Genomic DNA, 15,868 nt, shown 5'->3' with positions numbered 1-15,868 from the left:
CTTCTTATAGGTGAAGAGGCGGAGTCGGAAGGCTGATGGGGCCACCACACAATAGCGCGGCGCGGCCAGGGCCTGGGCCGCGCCGGCCTGGCGTGTGGCCCCCCCAGGGCTCCCCTCTGGCAGCTCTCGGGTATTCTGGAAGCTTCGTGGAAAAATAGGATGCTGGGCATTGATTTCGTCCGATTCCGAGAATATTTCCTTTGTAGGATTTCTGAAACCAAAAACAGCAGAAAACAGGAACTGTCACTTCGGCATCTCGTTAATAGGTTAGTTCCGGAAAATGCATAAAACGATATAAAGTGTGAACAAAACATGTAGGTATTGTCATAAAACAAGCATGGAACATAAGAAATTGTAGATACGTTTGAGACGTATCAAGCATCCCCAAGCTTAGTTCCTACTCGCCCTCGAGTAGGTAAACGATAAGAATGATAATTTCTTAAGTGACATGCTACCAACATGATCTTGATCAATACTATTGTAAAACATATGAGATGAATGAAGTGATTCAAAGCAATGGTAAAGATAATGACTAAACAACTGAATCATATAGCAAAGAATTTTCATGAATAGTACTTTCAAGACAAGCATCAATAAGTCTTGCATAAGAGTTAACTCATAAAGCAATAAATTCAAAGTAGAAGGCATTGAAGCAACACAAAGGATGATTAAGTTTCAGCAATTGCTTTCAACTTCAACATGTATATCTCATGGATAGTTGTCAACATAAAGCAATATAACAAGTGCAATAAGTAAACATGTAAGAATCAATGCACACAGTTGACACAAGTGTTTGCTTCCAAGATAGAAAGAAGTAGGAAAACTGACTCAACAATAAAGTAAAAGAAAGGCCCTTCGCAGAGGGAAGCAGGGATTAAATCATGTGCTAGAGCTTTTCAAGTTTTGAAATCATATAGAGAGCATAAAAGTAAAGTTTTGAGAGGTGTTTGTTGTTTTCAACGAATGGTAGCGGGTACTCTAACTACCTCATCAACCAGACTTTCAAGAGCGGCTCCCATGAAGGACGTTATCTCTACCAGCAAGGTAGATCATCCCTCTTCTCTTTTGTTTACACATGTACTTTAGTTTAGTTTTTTTTATGGATGACACTCCTCCCAACCTTTGATTTCTCAAGCCATGGCTAACCGAATCCTCGGGTGCCTTCCAACAATCACATACCATGGAGGAGTGTCTATTTGCAAAATTAAGTTGATTACTGATGAATCAGAGCAAAACATGTGAAGAGAATTATTAATGCAAGTTAATTAATTGGGGCTGGGAAACCCATTGCCAGCTCTTTTTGCAAAGTTATTGGATAAGCGGATGAAGCCACTAGTCCATTGTGAAAGTCTGTCCGAAGTAAATGACAAGATCGAAAGATAAACTCCACATACTTCCTCATGAGCTATAAAACATTGACACAAATAAGAGATAATAGCTTTTGAATTGTTTAAAGGTAGCACATGAAGTATTTGCTTGGAATGGCAGGAAATACCATGTAGTAGGTAGGTATGGTGGACACAAATGGCATAGTTTTTGGCTCAAGGATTTGGATGCACGAGAAGAATTCCTCTCAATACAAGGCTGATGGCGTGTAACTCACACGTTCGTTGGGAACCCCAAGAGGAAGGTATGATGCGCACAGCAGCAAGTTTTCCCTCAGAAAGAAACCAAGGTTTATCGAACCAGGAGGAGCCAAGAAGCACGTTGAAGGTTGATGGCGGCGGGATGTAGTGCGGCGCAACACCAGGGATTCCGGCGCCAACGTGGAACCTGCACAACACAACCAAAGTACTTTGCCCCAACGAAACAGTGAGGTTGTCAATCTCACCGGCTTGCTGTAACAAAGGATTAACTGTATTGTGTGGAAGATGATTGTTTGCAGAAAACAGTAGAACAAGTATTGCAGTAGATTGTATTTCAGTATAGAGAATTGGACCGGGGTCCACAGTTCACTAGAGGTGTCTCTCCCATAAGATAAACAGCATGTTGGGTGAACAAATTACAGTTGGGCAATTGACAAATAAAGAGGGCATGACCATGCACATACATATCATGATGAGTATAGTGAGATTTAATTGGGCATTACGACAAAGTACATAGACCGCCATCCAACTGCATCTATGCCTAAAAAGTCCACCTTCAGGTTATCATCCGAACCCCCTCCAGTATTAAGTTGCAAAGCAACAGACAATTGCATTAAGTATGGTGCGTAATGTAATCAACAACTACATCCTTAGACATAGCATCAATGTTTTATCCCTAGTGGCAACAGCACAACACAACCTTAGAACTTTCTGTCACTGTCCCAGGTGTCAATGCAGGCATGAACCCACTATCGAGCATAAATACTCCCTCTTGGAGTTACAAGCATCTACTTGGCCAGAGCATCTAGTAGTAACGGAGAGCATGCAAGATCATAAACAACACATAGATATAACTTTGATAATCAACATAACAAGTATTCTCTATTCATCGGATCCCAACAAACGCAACATATAGAATTACAGATAGATGATCTTGATCATGTTAGGCAGCTCACAAGATCCGACAATGAAGCACAATGGGGAGAAGACAACCATCTAGCTACTGCTATGGACCCATAGTCCAGGGGTAGACTACTCACGCATCACTCCGGAGGCGACCATGGCGGCGTAGAGTCCTCCGGGAGATGATTCCCCTCTCCGGCAGGATGCCGGAGGCGATCTCCTGGATCCCCCGAGATGGGATCGGCGTTGGCGGCGTCTCTGGAAGGTTTTCCGTATCATGGCTCTCGGTACTGGGGGTTTCGCGACGGAGGCTTTAAGTAGGCGGAAGGGCAAGTCAGGAGGGGGCACGAGGGCCCCACACCACAGGTCGGCGCGGCCAAGGGAGGGGCCGCGCCGCCCTAGGGTTTGGGCACCTCGTGGCCCCACTTCGTCTCCTCTTCGGTCTTCTGGAAGCTTCGTGGCAAAATAGGACCCTGGGCGTTGATTTCGTCCAATTCCGAGAATATTTCGTTACTAGGATTTCTGAAACCAAAAACAGCAGAAAACAGCAACTGACACTTCGGCATCTTGTTAATAGGTTAGTTCCAGAAAATGCACGAATATGACATAAAGTGTGCATAAAACATGTAGATAACATCAATAATGTGGCATGGAACATAAGAAATTATCGATACGTCGGAGACGTATCAAAGGCTAGGCTAGCAAGGTTGTTTGAAGCAAACTCAAGTATAAAACGGTGCAGCAAGACTCACATATGAACATATTGTAAGCATTATAAGACTTTACATCGTCTTCCTTGTTGTTCAAACACCTTAACCAGAAAATATCTAGACTCTAGAGAACAATCATGCAAACCAAATTTTAACAAGCTCTATGTAGTTCTTCATTAATGGGTACAAAGTACATGATGCAAGAGCTTAAACATGATCTATATGAGCACAACAATTGCCAAGTATCAAATTATTCAAGACATTATACCAATTACCACATGCAGCATTTTCTGTTTCCAACCATATAACAATGAACGAAGCAGTTTCAACCTTCGCCATGAACATTAAGAGTAAAGCTAAGAACACATGTGTTCATATGCAACAGCGGAGCGTGTCTCTCTCCCACACAAGCATGAATTTATTCAAACAAAACAAAAACAAACAGACGCTCCAAGTAAAGTACATAAGATGTGACCGAATAAAAATATAGTTTCAAGAGAAGAAACCTGATAAATTGTTGATGAAGAAGGGGATGCCTTGGGCATCCCCAAGCTTAGACGCTTGAGTCTTCTTGAAATATGCAGGGATGAACCACCGGGGCATCCCCAAGCTTAGACTTTTTACTCTTCTTGATCGTAGTATATCATCCTCCTCTCTTGACCCTTGAAAACTTCCTCCACACCAAACTTAAAACAAACTCATTAGAGGGTTAGTGCATAATCAAAAATTTCACATGTTCAGAGGTGACACAATCATTCTTAACACTTCTGGACATTGCACAAAGCTACTGGAAGTTAATGGAACAAAGAAATCCATCCAATATAGCAAAAGAGGTAATGCGAAATAAAAGGCAGAATCTGTCAAAACAGAACAATCCGTAAAGACGAATTTTCCAGAGGCACTTAACTTGCTCAGATAAAAAAGCTCAAATTGAATGAAAGTTGCGTACATATCTGAGGATCACGCACGTAAATTGGCAGATTTTTCTGAGTTACCTACAGAGAACCCTGCCCAAATTCGTGACAGACAGAAATCTGTTTCTGCGCAGAAATCCAAATCTAGTATGAACCTTGCTATCAAAGACTTTACTTGGCACAACAATGCAATAAAATAAGATAAGGAGAGGTTGCTACAGTAGTAACAACTTCCAAGACACAACAAAACAGTAGCAAAATAAAGACATGGGTTATCTCCCAAGAAGTTCTTTCTTTATAGCCATTAAGATGGGCTCAGCAATTTTAATGATGCACTCGTAAGAAATAAGAGTTGAAGTAAAAGAGAGCATCAAGAAGCAAATTCAAAACACAATTAAGTCTAACATGCTTCCTATGCATAGGAATCTTGTAAATAAACAAGTTCATGAAGAGCAAAGTAACAAGCATAGGAAGATAAAACCAGTGTAACTTCAAAAATTTCAGCATATAGAGAGGTGTTTTAGTAACATGAAAATTTCTACAACCATATTTTCCTCTCTCATAATAACTTTCAGAGGCATCATGAACAAACTCAACAATATAAGTATCACATAAAGCATTCTTATTCACATGCATAAAAGTATCATTACTCTCCTCATAAGCATAATCAATTTTATTAGTTGTAGTGGGAGCAAATTCAACAAACTAGCTATCATTATTATTCTCATCATCAAATATAGGAGGCATATTGTAATCATAATTAAACTTATCCTCCATAGTAGGCGGCACCAAAAGACCACTATCATTATAATCATCATAAATAGGAGGCATATCATAATCAACATAAACTTTCTCCTCAATACCCGGAGGACTAAAGAGATGATTTTCATCAAAACCGACCTCCCCAAGCTTAGAATTTTCCATAGCATTAGCAACAATAGTGTTCAAAGCATTCATACTAATAACATTCCCATTAGCATGCATAAGTTCCATGGGTTTTTTAATTTCTCTTCAAACACATCATGTCCTAATTCAAGATAAAGTTCATAAAGATCTCTCATTTTGTTGTTGTCTTCCATTAAGCCTTACTAGTGTTTAACAAGAAACAAAAAGATGCAATTGCAGGATCTAAAGGAATTAGCTTCGAGCACTCACACAATGGTGCCAGAAAAGTACTTAGTTACCTGGGACCGAAGTATGAGTGCCTTTTACCTTTCCTCCCCGGCAACAGCGCCAGAAAAGTGCTTGATGTCTATGCACGCTTCTATTCCTGTAGACAGTGTTGGGCCTCCAAGAGCAGAGGTTTGTAGAACAGCAGCAAGTTTCCCTTAAGTGGATCACCCAAGGTTTATCGAACTCAGGGAGGAAGAGGTCAAAGATATCCCTCTCAAGCAACCCTGCAATCACGATACAAGAAGTCTCTTGTGTCCCCAACACACCTAATACACTTGTCAGATGTATAGGTGCACTAGTTCGGCGAAGAGATAGTGAAATACAAGTGGTATGAATGAATATGAGCAGTAGTAACGGCGCCACAAAAGTGCTTGCTTTGGCGTGCGATTGATGGTAGTAATATTGCAGGAAGTAAAGATGCGGTAAAACAAAGAAACAAGCGATGATTGCAGTATTTGGAAACAAGGCCTAGGGATCATACTTTCACTAGTGGACACTCTCAACATTGATCACATAAATAAATAAGTTCTCTTCCTTTGTGCTACATATACTCTTGTTTGATAATGAACACCATTCGTTGTGTGGGCTACAAGAGCACCTCAATGCCGGAGTTAACAAGCTCCACAACATTCGGCATTCATATTTAAGTAACCTTTAGAGCATAATAGATCTTTGCAATTTAAACCGAGTACTAACATAGCATACACACTGTCACCTTTACACTATGAAGGGGGAATAAATCACATCAATACTATCATAGTAATAATTAACTCCATAACCTACAAGAGATTATGATCATAACCTACGCCAAGTACTACACGATGCACACACTGTCACCATTACACCGTGAAGGAGGAATAGACTACTTTAATAACATCACAAGAGTAGCACATAGACTAATAGTGATACAAAGCTCATATGAATCTCAATCATGTAAGGCAGCTCATGAGATCATTGTATTGAAGTACATAGGAGAGAGATTAACCACATAGCTACCGGTACAGCCCATAGCCTCGATGGAGAACTACTCCCTCCTCATGGGAGACAGCAACGTTGATGAAGATGGCGGTGGTGTTGATGGAGAAGCCTTCCGGGGGCACTTCCCCGTCCCGGCGGCGTGCCGGAACAGAGACTCCTGTCCCCCAGGGCTCCCCTCTGGCGGCTCTCGGGTATTCTGGAAGCTTCGTGGAAAAATAGGATGCTGGGCATTGATTTCGTCCGATTCCGAGAATATTTCCTTTGTAGGATTTTTGAAACCAAAAACAGCAGAAAACAGGAACTGGCACTTCGGCATCTCGTTAATAGGTTAGTTCCGGAAAATGCATAAAAACGATATAAAGTGTGAATAAAACATGTATGTATTGTCATAAAACAAGCATGGAACATAAGAAATTATAGATACGTTTGAGACGTATCAGTATCTTATTTTTCCCGGAAGCTTCCAGAGCACCGAAGAGGGGCCAGAGGGGAGCCAGGGGGGTCCACCCCACAAGGCGGCGCGGCCAAGGGGGGGCGCGCCCCCCTATGGTCTGGCTCCACCAGGACTCCTCCGAGGCTGCCCTTCCGCCTATATATTACCTCCGTCGCGAAAACCCTAGAGGAATAAGCCACGGGACGAGAAAAGTTACGCAGCCGCCGCCATTGCGAAGCCAAGATTCGGGGGACAGAAGTCTTTGTTCCGGCACGCCGCCGGGACGGGGAAGTGCCCCGAGAAGGCAGCTCCATCGACATCACCGCCATCTTCATCGCCACTGCTGTCTCCTATGATGAGGAGGGAGTAGTTCTCCCTCGAGGCTAAGGGTTCTACCGGTAGCTATGTGGTTAATCTCTCTCTCATGTACCTCAATACAATGATCTCATGAACTGCCTCGCATGATTGAGATCCATATGATGAGCTTTGTATCACTATTAATCTATGTGCTACTCTAGTGATGTTATTAAAGTAGTCTATTCCTCCTTCATGATGTAAAGGTGACAGTGTGTGCATCATGTAGTTCTTGGCGTAGGTTATGATTGTAATCTCTTGTAGATTATGGAGTTAACTATTACTATGATAGTATTGATGTGATCTATTCCCCCTTTCATAGCTTAAAGGTGACATTGTGTAGGCCATGTTAGTACTCGGTCTAAATTGCAACGGTCTATTATGCTCTAGAGCTTACTTAAATATGAATGCCGAATGTTGTGGAGCTTGTTAACTCCGGCTTGAGGGAGCTCTTGTAGCCCTACACAATGAATGGTGTTTGTTATCAAACAAGAGAGTGTATGTAGCACAAGTGAGGAGAAGTTATTTATTTGTTATGTGATCAATGTTGAGAGTGTCCACTAGTGAAAGTATGATCCCTAGGCCTTGTTTCCAAATACTGCAAACATCGCTTGTTTACTGTTTTATTGCATCTTTACTTCCTGCAATATTACCACCATCTATACCACCTGTGTTTTACTATCTCTTCGCCGAACTAGTGCACCTATACATCTGACAAGTGTATTAGGTGTGTTGGGGACACAAGAGACTTCTTGTATCGTAATTGCAGGGTTGCTTGAGAGGAATATCTCTGACCTCTACCTCCCTCAGTTCGATAAACCTTGGGTGATTCACTTAAGGGAAACTTGCTGCTGTTCTACAAACCTCTGCTCTTGGAGGCCCAACACTGTCTACAGGAATAGAAGCGTGCGTAGACATCAAGGGCTAAAGTTGATGGCCGGATTGAAGGAGTGGTTTCCCGTTTGGTGGATGGGGGCTTATCTATCCTTCAATATGCCGATGATACAATTTTATTTATGGATCATGATTTGGACAAGGCAATGAATCTGAAGTTAATTCTTTCAGCTTTCGAGCAGTTGTCCGGTCTAAAGATAAATTTCCATAAAAGTGAATTGTTCTGTTTTGGTGAGGCTAAAGACGATGCCAACCAATATGCCGAGCTTTTCGGATGTGGCTTCGGGAGTTTTCCAATTACCTATCTTGGCATTCCGATTCATTATCGAAGGCTGACGCTGGCCGAATGGAAAATTGTGGAGGAGAGACTCCAGAAACGCCTGAGTAGTTGGAAAGGTAAATTATTATCCCTTGGAGGAAGATTGGTTCTCATAAATTCAGTACTGACAAATATGGTACTGTATATGATTTGTTTCTTCCAATTGCCCAAATGAGTCTTGCATAGATTGGATTATTTCCGATCAAGATTCCATTGGCAAGGGGATAATAAAAAGAAAAAATATATGTTAACCAAATGGAGTGTTGTCTGCCGTCCAAAGGATCAAGGTGGACTTGGAGTTCATGATCTTGAAGTTAAAAACAGGGCCTTGTTGGGAAAATGGCTGGCCAGGTTGTTAACTGAGGATGGTCGGTGGCAACAACTGTTGCGGAAAAAGTATGTGGGCTCGAAAGCAATATCTCAGGTTATATGAAAACCTGGAGATTCGCATTTTTGGGCTGGCATCATGGTGACTAAAAAGCACTTTTTCCCATTCGGTTCATTCTCCATTCGGAATGGGTCTGAGATAAGGTTCTGGGAGGATAGGTGGTTGGGTACAACTACTCTTCGAGAACAATATCCCGCTTTGTACAATATTATTCGACATAAAGGAGATACCTTACAGAAGGTGATGGAAACCTCTCCACCCTCTATGTCGTTCAGGCGTGATCTCATTGGTCCCAGGCTGGCTTCATGGAATGAATTGCTATAGTGATTAGCTTCAATCCAGCTGGTTCAGGGGGGCGATGAATTTCGTTGGAATCTTACCAAGAATGGTAAATTCTCGGTTAGTTCCATGTATAAAGCTTTAATCATACCTAGTCAACCGGTTGTTAATAACAAATCCATCTGGAAGATGAAGATACCTCTGAAAACAAAAGTCTTTGCATGGTATCTTCGTCGAGGTGTGATTCTCACTAAAGATAACCTTGCCAAACGCAATTGGCAAGGTTGTACGAAATGTATTTTCTGTCATGAAAATGAGAAAATAAAACATCTTTTCTTCAGTTGTTGAATTGCTAGGTCTATATGGTCAATCATTCAGATAGGTTCTACCCTATATACTCCCTGTAGCGTTCCAAACATTTTCAAAAATTGCCTAAACGGGGTTGAAACTAGGTATAAAACGCTTATCAGGATGGGTGCGATTGCTGTTATATGATCACTTTGGCTATGTAGAAATGACAAAGTTTTTAATGACAAGAATTCTTCTCTTTTGCAGGTTGTTTACCGCGCTACGGCTTTGCTCCGTTCATGGTCGCCACTCCAGCGTTTGGAGGATCGCGACCTTTGTATGGAGGTGTCTACGCGATTGGAGAACACGGCGAAGGAGTTTATTTTCCAACATGGGTGGCAGCATAATAGGCATCTCAGGCTTTTTAGGCTGTGCCGGATTCTCTAGCGTTTATCTTTCTATCGACTGTACGTGTACTCCTGTGTTTGATTATTTTGATACTTTGAACGGCTGTGTGCATCTTAGTTATGCAGAGGCTGGGTGTAATGATTAAGCCTATTGAGTAACGAAGCACCCTTTCTCGAAAAATTAACGTCCCCTATTATCCCACATACATGGCGAATTAGTCAAGCTAATACTGTTTATCCTTTTCAATAGAAGAATGCCAAATGTTTTTAACCACCGACGTTGTGCAGCATATACATAATTACAACATATATATTGACAAAAAGAAAGAAAAACTAGCATGAGGAAGAAAAAAAGCTTTGATCGAGCGGCGCGACGTACTATCATTATCAATCAGCCCGCGCGCATTATTACAAGTGAAGATGGAAACGAGAGCTCGAATCCATTAATTATCCCCTGGAGTCCTCCTGGACGGACCAAAGCGCGCGCGCGGTCTGGATCTCTCTCAGTCGGAGCTGCTAGGCTCCGGTGCGTCCGCCGCAGAGGGCTCCGAGGCGGCGGGCTCCTCGCCAGGCGAGTCGGCGGCCGGCGCCGGCGACTCGGCATCACCGGCGGCAGGCTTCTTCTCCGTGACAACGTTGCGCGCCTGGGCGAACGGCGCCACCGCGACGGCGGCTAGAAGGAGGGCGACGAGGAAGAGGGCGCGAGCCATTTTGGTGGGTTTATTTGGTGGGTGCGTGTCCGTGAGATCGAGCTGCAGATGGAATATGCGTGTGTGCTATGGGTGATTGAGCGTACGTGGTGTTTATATATATATATATATATGCAGGACGTGCGCGCGGGCTATTGTTAGACGGGGGGGAGGGCGTCGCGCGCGGTGCGCCGGTGTTCATTGGGCGGTGGCCGGCGCGGGAGCTCTGCCCGGGCGCGCGGTTGACCACCCGCTGCCCCCACACTCGATATGTTTTTTTTTTTTTGGCTACCTAACAAGGCACTGGCTCGTACTAACTAATTAATGAAAGGTGTTCTCGCATAACTTCTTTCTTTTCTTTATTTTGCCAATATGGTCCTTTCCCAAAAAAAAATTGCAACCCTGATATTACAAGCTGCGAGTTTCGTAATTAAATCGTGAATTACAAATAGTTGTTTTCTCCTAGTCTGTGTGTTAGTTTCTACTCTCTCCGACTCATCAAAAGTTGTATCAAATACATCCATATTTTGATAGATTGGTACATTCCATTTGCACTTGCGTATTTTTTGTGCAAAAGCTTGCATTTGTGGTCATGCTAATATACCATCAAGCTTCACCAGCGTGGTTATTTTGCACTTAAAAGCATGTTCAATGGGTGCTCAAATTGTCACAAATGTAAATTCTTTCAAAATACTTGGACATGTGTCTGAATGTAATATATTATTATTAAGCCAAAAAAAGTAAAATAAAAATATGGCTATCAGGATTCACGGATCGATCGGCGTGCATGTGCGAACAAAGTTTGTTTTTCATCAACACTCACCATTTTAATGTTCTTATTGTGCGCAGATAGAGAGTTAGTTGGCATCACTAGAAGACCTACGGAGCGTGCGTGTAGTATGTAGTAAACTAGGAATGCACGAGTTGCAGAAGTGGTCAAAAAACAAGGACCTCAATTTTTTATTTTTTATGTTTTTAAAAATATTTGCACAAGACACTTTTTTTCTCCTGAGAAAGCAATCGGTGGCTTCTCGCTAGGAGATTAATATGGAACCTCCGAAGTTGCCCCCCCCAAGCTAGATGACCCAGGAGATGGTGGAGAAGGGGGAATTACGGGTAATAAGGGCTAACAACGCTAGAGATGTGACCTGGTAGATGCCCAACCAATAGGATTACAACTTCTCTCATGTTCTTGCAATGTCGTGTTTGTAGGTGTCTACCGTGATGTGTATAAAGAAGATGTAATGTTGTGTTTGTATTTATGGTTTGCCTAGCTTCTCATATTTTCTTGGATTCCATTTTTTAGATCTAGTCCAGGTTAAAATCGTGTATATTTATATTGAACAATTTCATTTTTTTGTATATCCTATACTAATTTATTTCTATGTAGTTTGTTATATATACATCCTGAATAATGTCTTCATGATATTTTCACTAACAACTAAAAACTTAGAATGTAATCACACTCCTATATGTTAAAATAGACATTTGTAGTACAATCAGAATGTGCACAAGTCATGTAAGACTTACAAATAAATATTATATTTTGTGCTAAAGTAAAACTATATTTAGTCAAAATAATTATGTTTATTATATTTTCATTTGAAATGCTTAAAACTATTTTGTTGCAATAGATTTCACGTTAAATGTAAACAAACTTTAGTATCTCCTACTCCAAAAATTCGAGAGTGCATCAATCTAACAAATTAAAAAAAAAATCCACATGTCAGTATTGTCAATTTTAAATATAATTAAACAGATGATTCTAGAATGCAAGAGGCGTTGATACTTCTGAACAAAGACACATGGGTAAACTTGAGCATCCGTTTCACAGAAATTAATTGTGCCATACAGTTGAAGGAAGGGACATGGACGCGCAACTCTAAATAACTAAAATTTAGCCAAGGCTGATGGGAATAAGCTACAGGGAATTACAAACAAAGCAAAGCAGAGAGGGTGACCGGTCAACAGAACTTTGTATTATAAATTTCATTTCATTGGCAAGTTGGGGGCAAAAAAAGGCTAATGCATCTGATATTTCTGAGGAATAAATAGGAATTGTCATTCAGCTTGGAACTTGGCGGTGGTAATTCATGCGAACGCAGCAACTGCTCCGTGATGTCAAAGACCATGACGGACACGAGGTATACCTTGTTGTCCTCGGGATCTGTTGGGTTCCTTTTGGAGATGAATATTTTCTGGATGCACGCCTGGGTACTTGAGGAGTCGAGGACAAATGAACTTGAATATTTAGCAGGGAAATAGACATGTGGAAACGGGTACACTCATGAACCGAATTTCAAACAGGTGAAAAACATCTTATTTTTAAGTTTGGAAAATTTCTGAAGGACCCCGTCTCGCACTTCGAGAGTATAGCAAAATGTACAAACATCGTCGTTCAATTGTAACAGTTAAGAGTTGGAGCTTCTCCATATTTACATGACCAACTGAGAGAGGCTAGATGGCTGCTCATCATCCAAGTGAAATGGTGTATCTGGTGCTTCAGTAAAAATCAAAAAATATACTTATGCGGAACAACGAGAGCGGGGGTCTGGTATTACAAGGGGATCAAGCGACAAAGAATATGAAGATCATGAGCAAAACCATCAGCACGAAGAATATCTTCATCAGCAGCCACCTGTTTGATGAAATGTTGTTGAGGTACTTCAGGAGTTCACCCTGCGCTCCCTCGACATTAGCTGTTGTCTCTACCATGTTGTCGTCGATTCTGTCATACATACCATAGACAATACAGTTTAGCAAAGACTCAAGTCCCACAGCCTGAAGTTGTAAATAAATATTTCAGAAGGTATGGACATGACTTAGTCTACCATTGACTACTCACGAAACTAGATGAAATGAACTTAAAAAGCAGAAAAGCTCACCTGATTGCTAGCTCTCCCTGCTGAGACACAATGGTTGCTAACTGAGTAAATATGCTACTCAGCCCATGGATAGTTGTCTCAACATTTCGAAGAGCCTCTGCTCTGCTAAGCATGTAACTGTCCTGCTGTACTGCCAACTGCTGCTGCATGAAAGCAGGAGTCGATGATGATGATGATGATGCTCCATTGGTCTTCTTCCTGGTGAACAGAAGCAGAACTCATGTTATCTTTATTATTCTGTAGTCGGTCCAATTTGATACCATCAGTATGTTAAACAGGTCATATATGCACTTGTCTACATGTTAGTTCTCATCAAGCAATGGAATAAGAACAATTTTATTGCCCGCTTGCCCCTACCTGACTATCTACTTTCGTTGTCCATAGACATCTTTCATTGACCGTGACCATCAGCCCACAACGGCACCTACACAGCAGGGTTCAAGGACTCAACCTCGAATTGCACATATCTATTTATAACAGTATAACCTTCACGGTATTAATGCCTCTATTGGGACATGTTTGACAAAGCAAGTTTCCCAGGCACCATCTTTTGTTTTCGCAAATCTCTGACAACAAGTGTTTACTGGTTTTCATTGTACTCTCCTAGCAAAAGCACACAAAAGGCCTAAACTAAAGTGGTTGTGCATACTTGCTCGGAACGGAAGTAAACACAACTGCAATTTTAACAGTCGCAAGGGTACCTCTGAAACAAAGACGTAGACGCAGATTCACTGGCCCATGGTGCTGGAGGCGCCGAGTGGGATGCCTCGCTGGCAACAAGCAGACGCTGAGGCATGAGTGGATTTGATGTATCCTTGGCAGCGGATAAGGAGGAGGAGAACATTTGCCTTCTAGTTTCATGAACCTTCAAGTTCTGCAAAATTCAGGGAAAATCAAGGAACTATAGGATATCAGCAGAAAAAGGAAGTAGTAGATCATCATATCTGAATACTGAAAGCAGTTGCAACTTTTATCTGACCTCTGTCCGCATGGTAAGAACTTGTTTCAACTCTTTCGTTGCACTTGTCAGGCGATTTTTCAGGTTGTCCACGACATTAGCGGAATGATTTGTTGTATCGCTGGAAAGGTTACCACTCCCATTCTGCGAGCTGCAGAGAACTTGTAGGTCAATTACAGCATTATCCAAAGCACCGATATCATTCTTAACAAGTGCCGTCAACTCTTGTATCTCTAAGGTTGGGTCATCAAAAACAGATCTCCTCTTCGCCACTGTAAATAATCATGTCGCAGGATCAGTGTGAATTCATACTCTCCATTGAGAGAAACAACACAAGATGGTACAAATTAGTACTAGCAACTATATGAATACCCACATTTCACTCCAAAAAAGGCGAAAGTATTAGTGGTAAAGGGATGCATCCTCGTACCGGTGAAAAGATGAAATTAGTGGGACCTGACTACTGCACAGCAGTTGAGCAGATATATTACACAAATAATCTAGAGATAAAGTACCAGTTTACACGTAATATAATACTCTTGCGCTCATATCACACATGCTGTCCTAGTGAGGCTGAAAAGAACGTTCATCTATCTTCCTTCAGTACGTACATAGCAATGGCTAAACAATTGCTCATCTAGCAAGTGACAGCTATTATCAGACCAAGTAGTAGTAGTAATGCACATAAGTGGCATGACATGCGTGAGGCATATGCAAACTAAGCACTGGAAGATGAACAAAATAATTAGGCGGCTAAGCCAAAAAAAAAAAAACGTCGTCCGATATATACATTTGGCGAGGCGGGCGAGCTTCTGGGAGGTCAGTTGGATCCCGAGCGCAATGTTGGACGCGCGGCTTCTGAAGTCGGAGTGCGCCGAGCGTGAGTCGGCGGAGGGGGATGGGGCGACGGTCTTGGCGGCGGAGCGGAACTCGTTGGTGCGGTCTCGGAAGGACAACGGGTTCATGGCTGCCGGCCGCCACCGGATCTGGGTCGGCCGGTGGGAGGGGGGAAGCACCACGACTTGGGGTCTCGGAAGAAAACACGGAAAGAAGACGAGGAACAGCCAAAGTTTCAGACTTATATATGAAACTATTTTCTCCTACTTAGAGCCAGATACGGGCAAATCCCAAACCCCAAATTCCCATATCCAGGACACCTTAACCCGGATTTGGAGTTTGAAAAACACTAACGCAGTTCAGATATGACATATAAAACTGTAAATTAAAAAAGGTAAACACTAAATTTCGGGGTCCGATGGAAACAAATCGTCGGACTTGCCTGGCGCCGTCGATCTTTTCACGATCGAATGACTGGTTTTGCATCTTTCCACCCCTACGCCCCTCCCCTGGCCCATTAATTATTTCTCCCCTAATCAAGCCCCATTAATTATTCCTCCCCTAATCAAGCGAACCGCATTGACATGCATCCCCGCATCGTCACCTCTACGACCTCCCGTCACCGGCGTGCTCAACGCGGTACTGTGAGCGATGATGCACGACCCCGACGAACACGCACCACCTGAGCGTCCTCCTTAGTTTCAGCTTCAGCTTGCAGATCGCGCCTCCCCCTGCGGCTCTCGCGTCCGCGCTCACGAATCACCTATGTGGCTCGGCTTCCAAGCCCCGCCCGAAGCAGTGGGTCGTTTGCTGCTTCCATTGCGCTCACGGGAGCCCTCTCAATCCCTCCAACGATAACACAATTCGGCAAGA

At 42.5% G+C, this 15,868-nt stretch overlaps 1 protein-coding gene across 1 annotated transcript; it reads right to left on the bottom strand.

Annotated features, from left to right (window-relative positions):
- Positions 1-12,696: 12,696 nt before the first annotated feature.
- Positions 12,697-15,238, bottom strand: LOC127347962 (syntaxin-32). Its single transcript, XM_051374092.2, has 5 exons — positions 14,949-15,238; positions 14,180-14,430; positions 13,902-14,074; positions 13,201-13,398; positions 12,697-13,043 (listed from the first exon to the last, which is right to left on the bottom strand). The coding sequence occupies exons 1-5, from the start codon at positions 15,121-15,123 to the stop codon at positions 12,884-12,886; spliced, it is 957 nt and encodes a 318-aa protein (XP_051230052.1). The 5' UTR covers positions 15,124-15,238; the 3' UTR covers positions 12,697-12,883.
- Between the last annotated feature and the right edge of the window lie 630 nt (positions 15,239-15,868).

This window comes from Lolium perenne, chromosome 4, assembly GCF_019359855.2.
Source record: "Lolium perenne isolate Kyuss_39 chromosome 4, Kyuss_2.0, whole genome shotgun sequence".
NCBI lineage: Eukaryota > Viridiplantae > Streptophyta > Magnoliopsida > Poales > Poaceae > Lolium > Lolium perenne.
This window is presented reverse-complemented; position numbering and strand designations above follow the sequence as displayed.

What these genes read in the sequence shown, in the direction of transcription:
- LOC127347962 (XM_051374092.2), bottom strand. Translation starts at nt 15,123, where the DNA reads ATGAACCCGTTGTCCTTCCGAGACCGCACCAACGAGTTCCGCTCCGCC. An exon ending in TTCTTACCATGCGGACAGAG is followed by an intron (nt 14,075 to 14,179) that starts GTCAGATAAAAG and finishes TGAATTTTGCAG; the next exon opens with AACTTGAAGGTTCATGAAAC. An exon ending in CAGGGAGAGCTAGCAATCAG is followed by an intron (nt 13,044 to 13,200) that starts GTGAGCTTTTCT and finishes TATGTATGACAG; the next exon opens with AATCGACGACAACATGGTAG.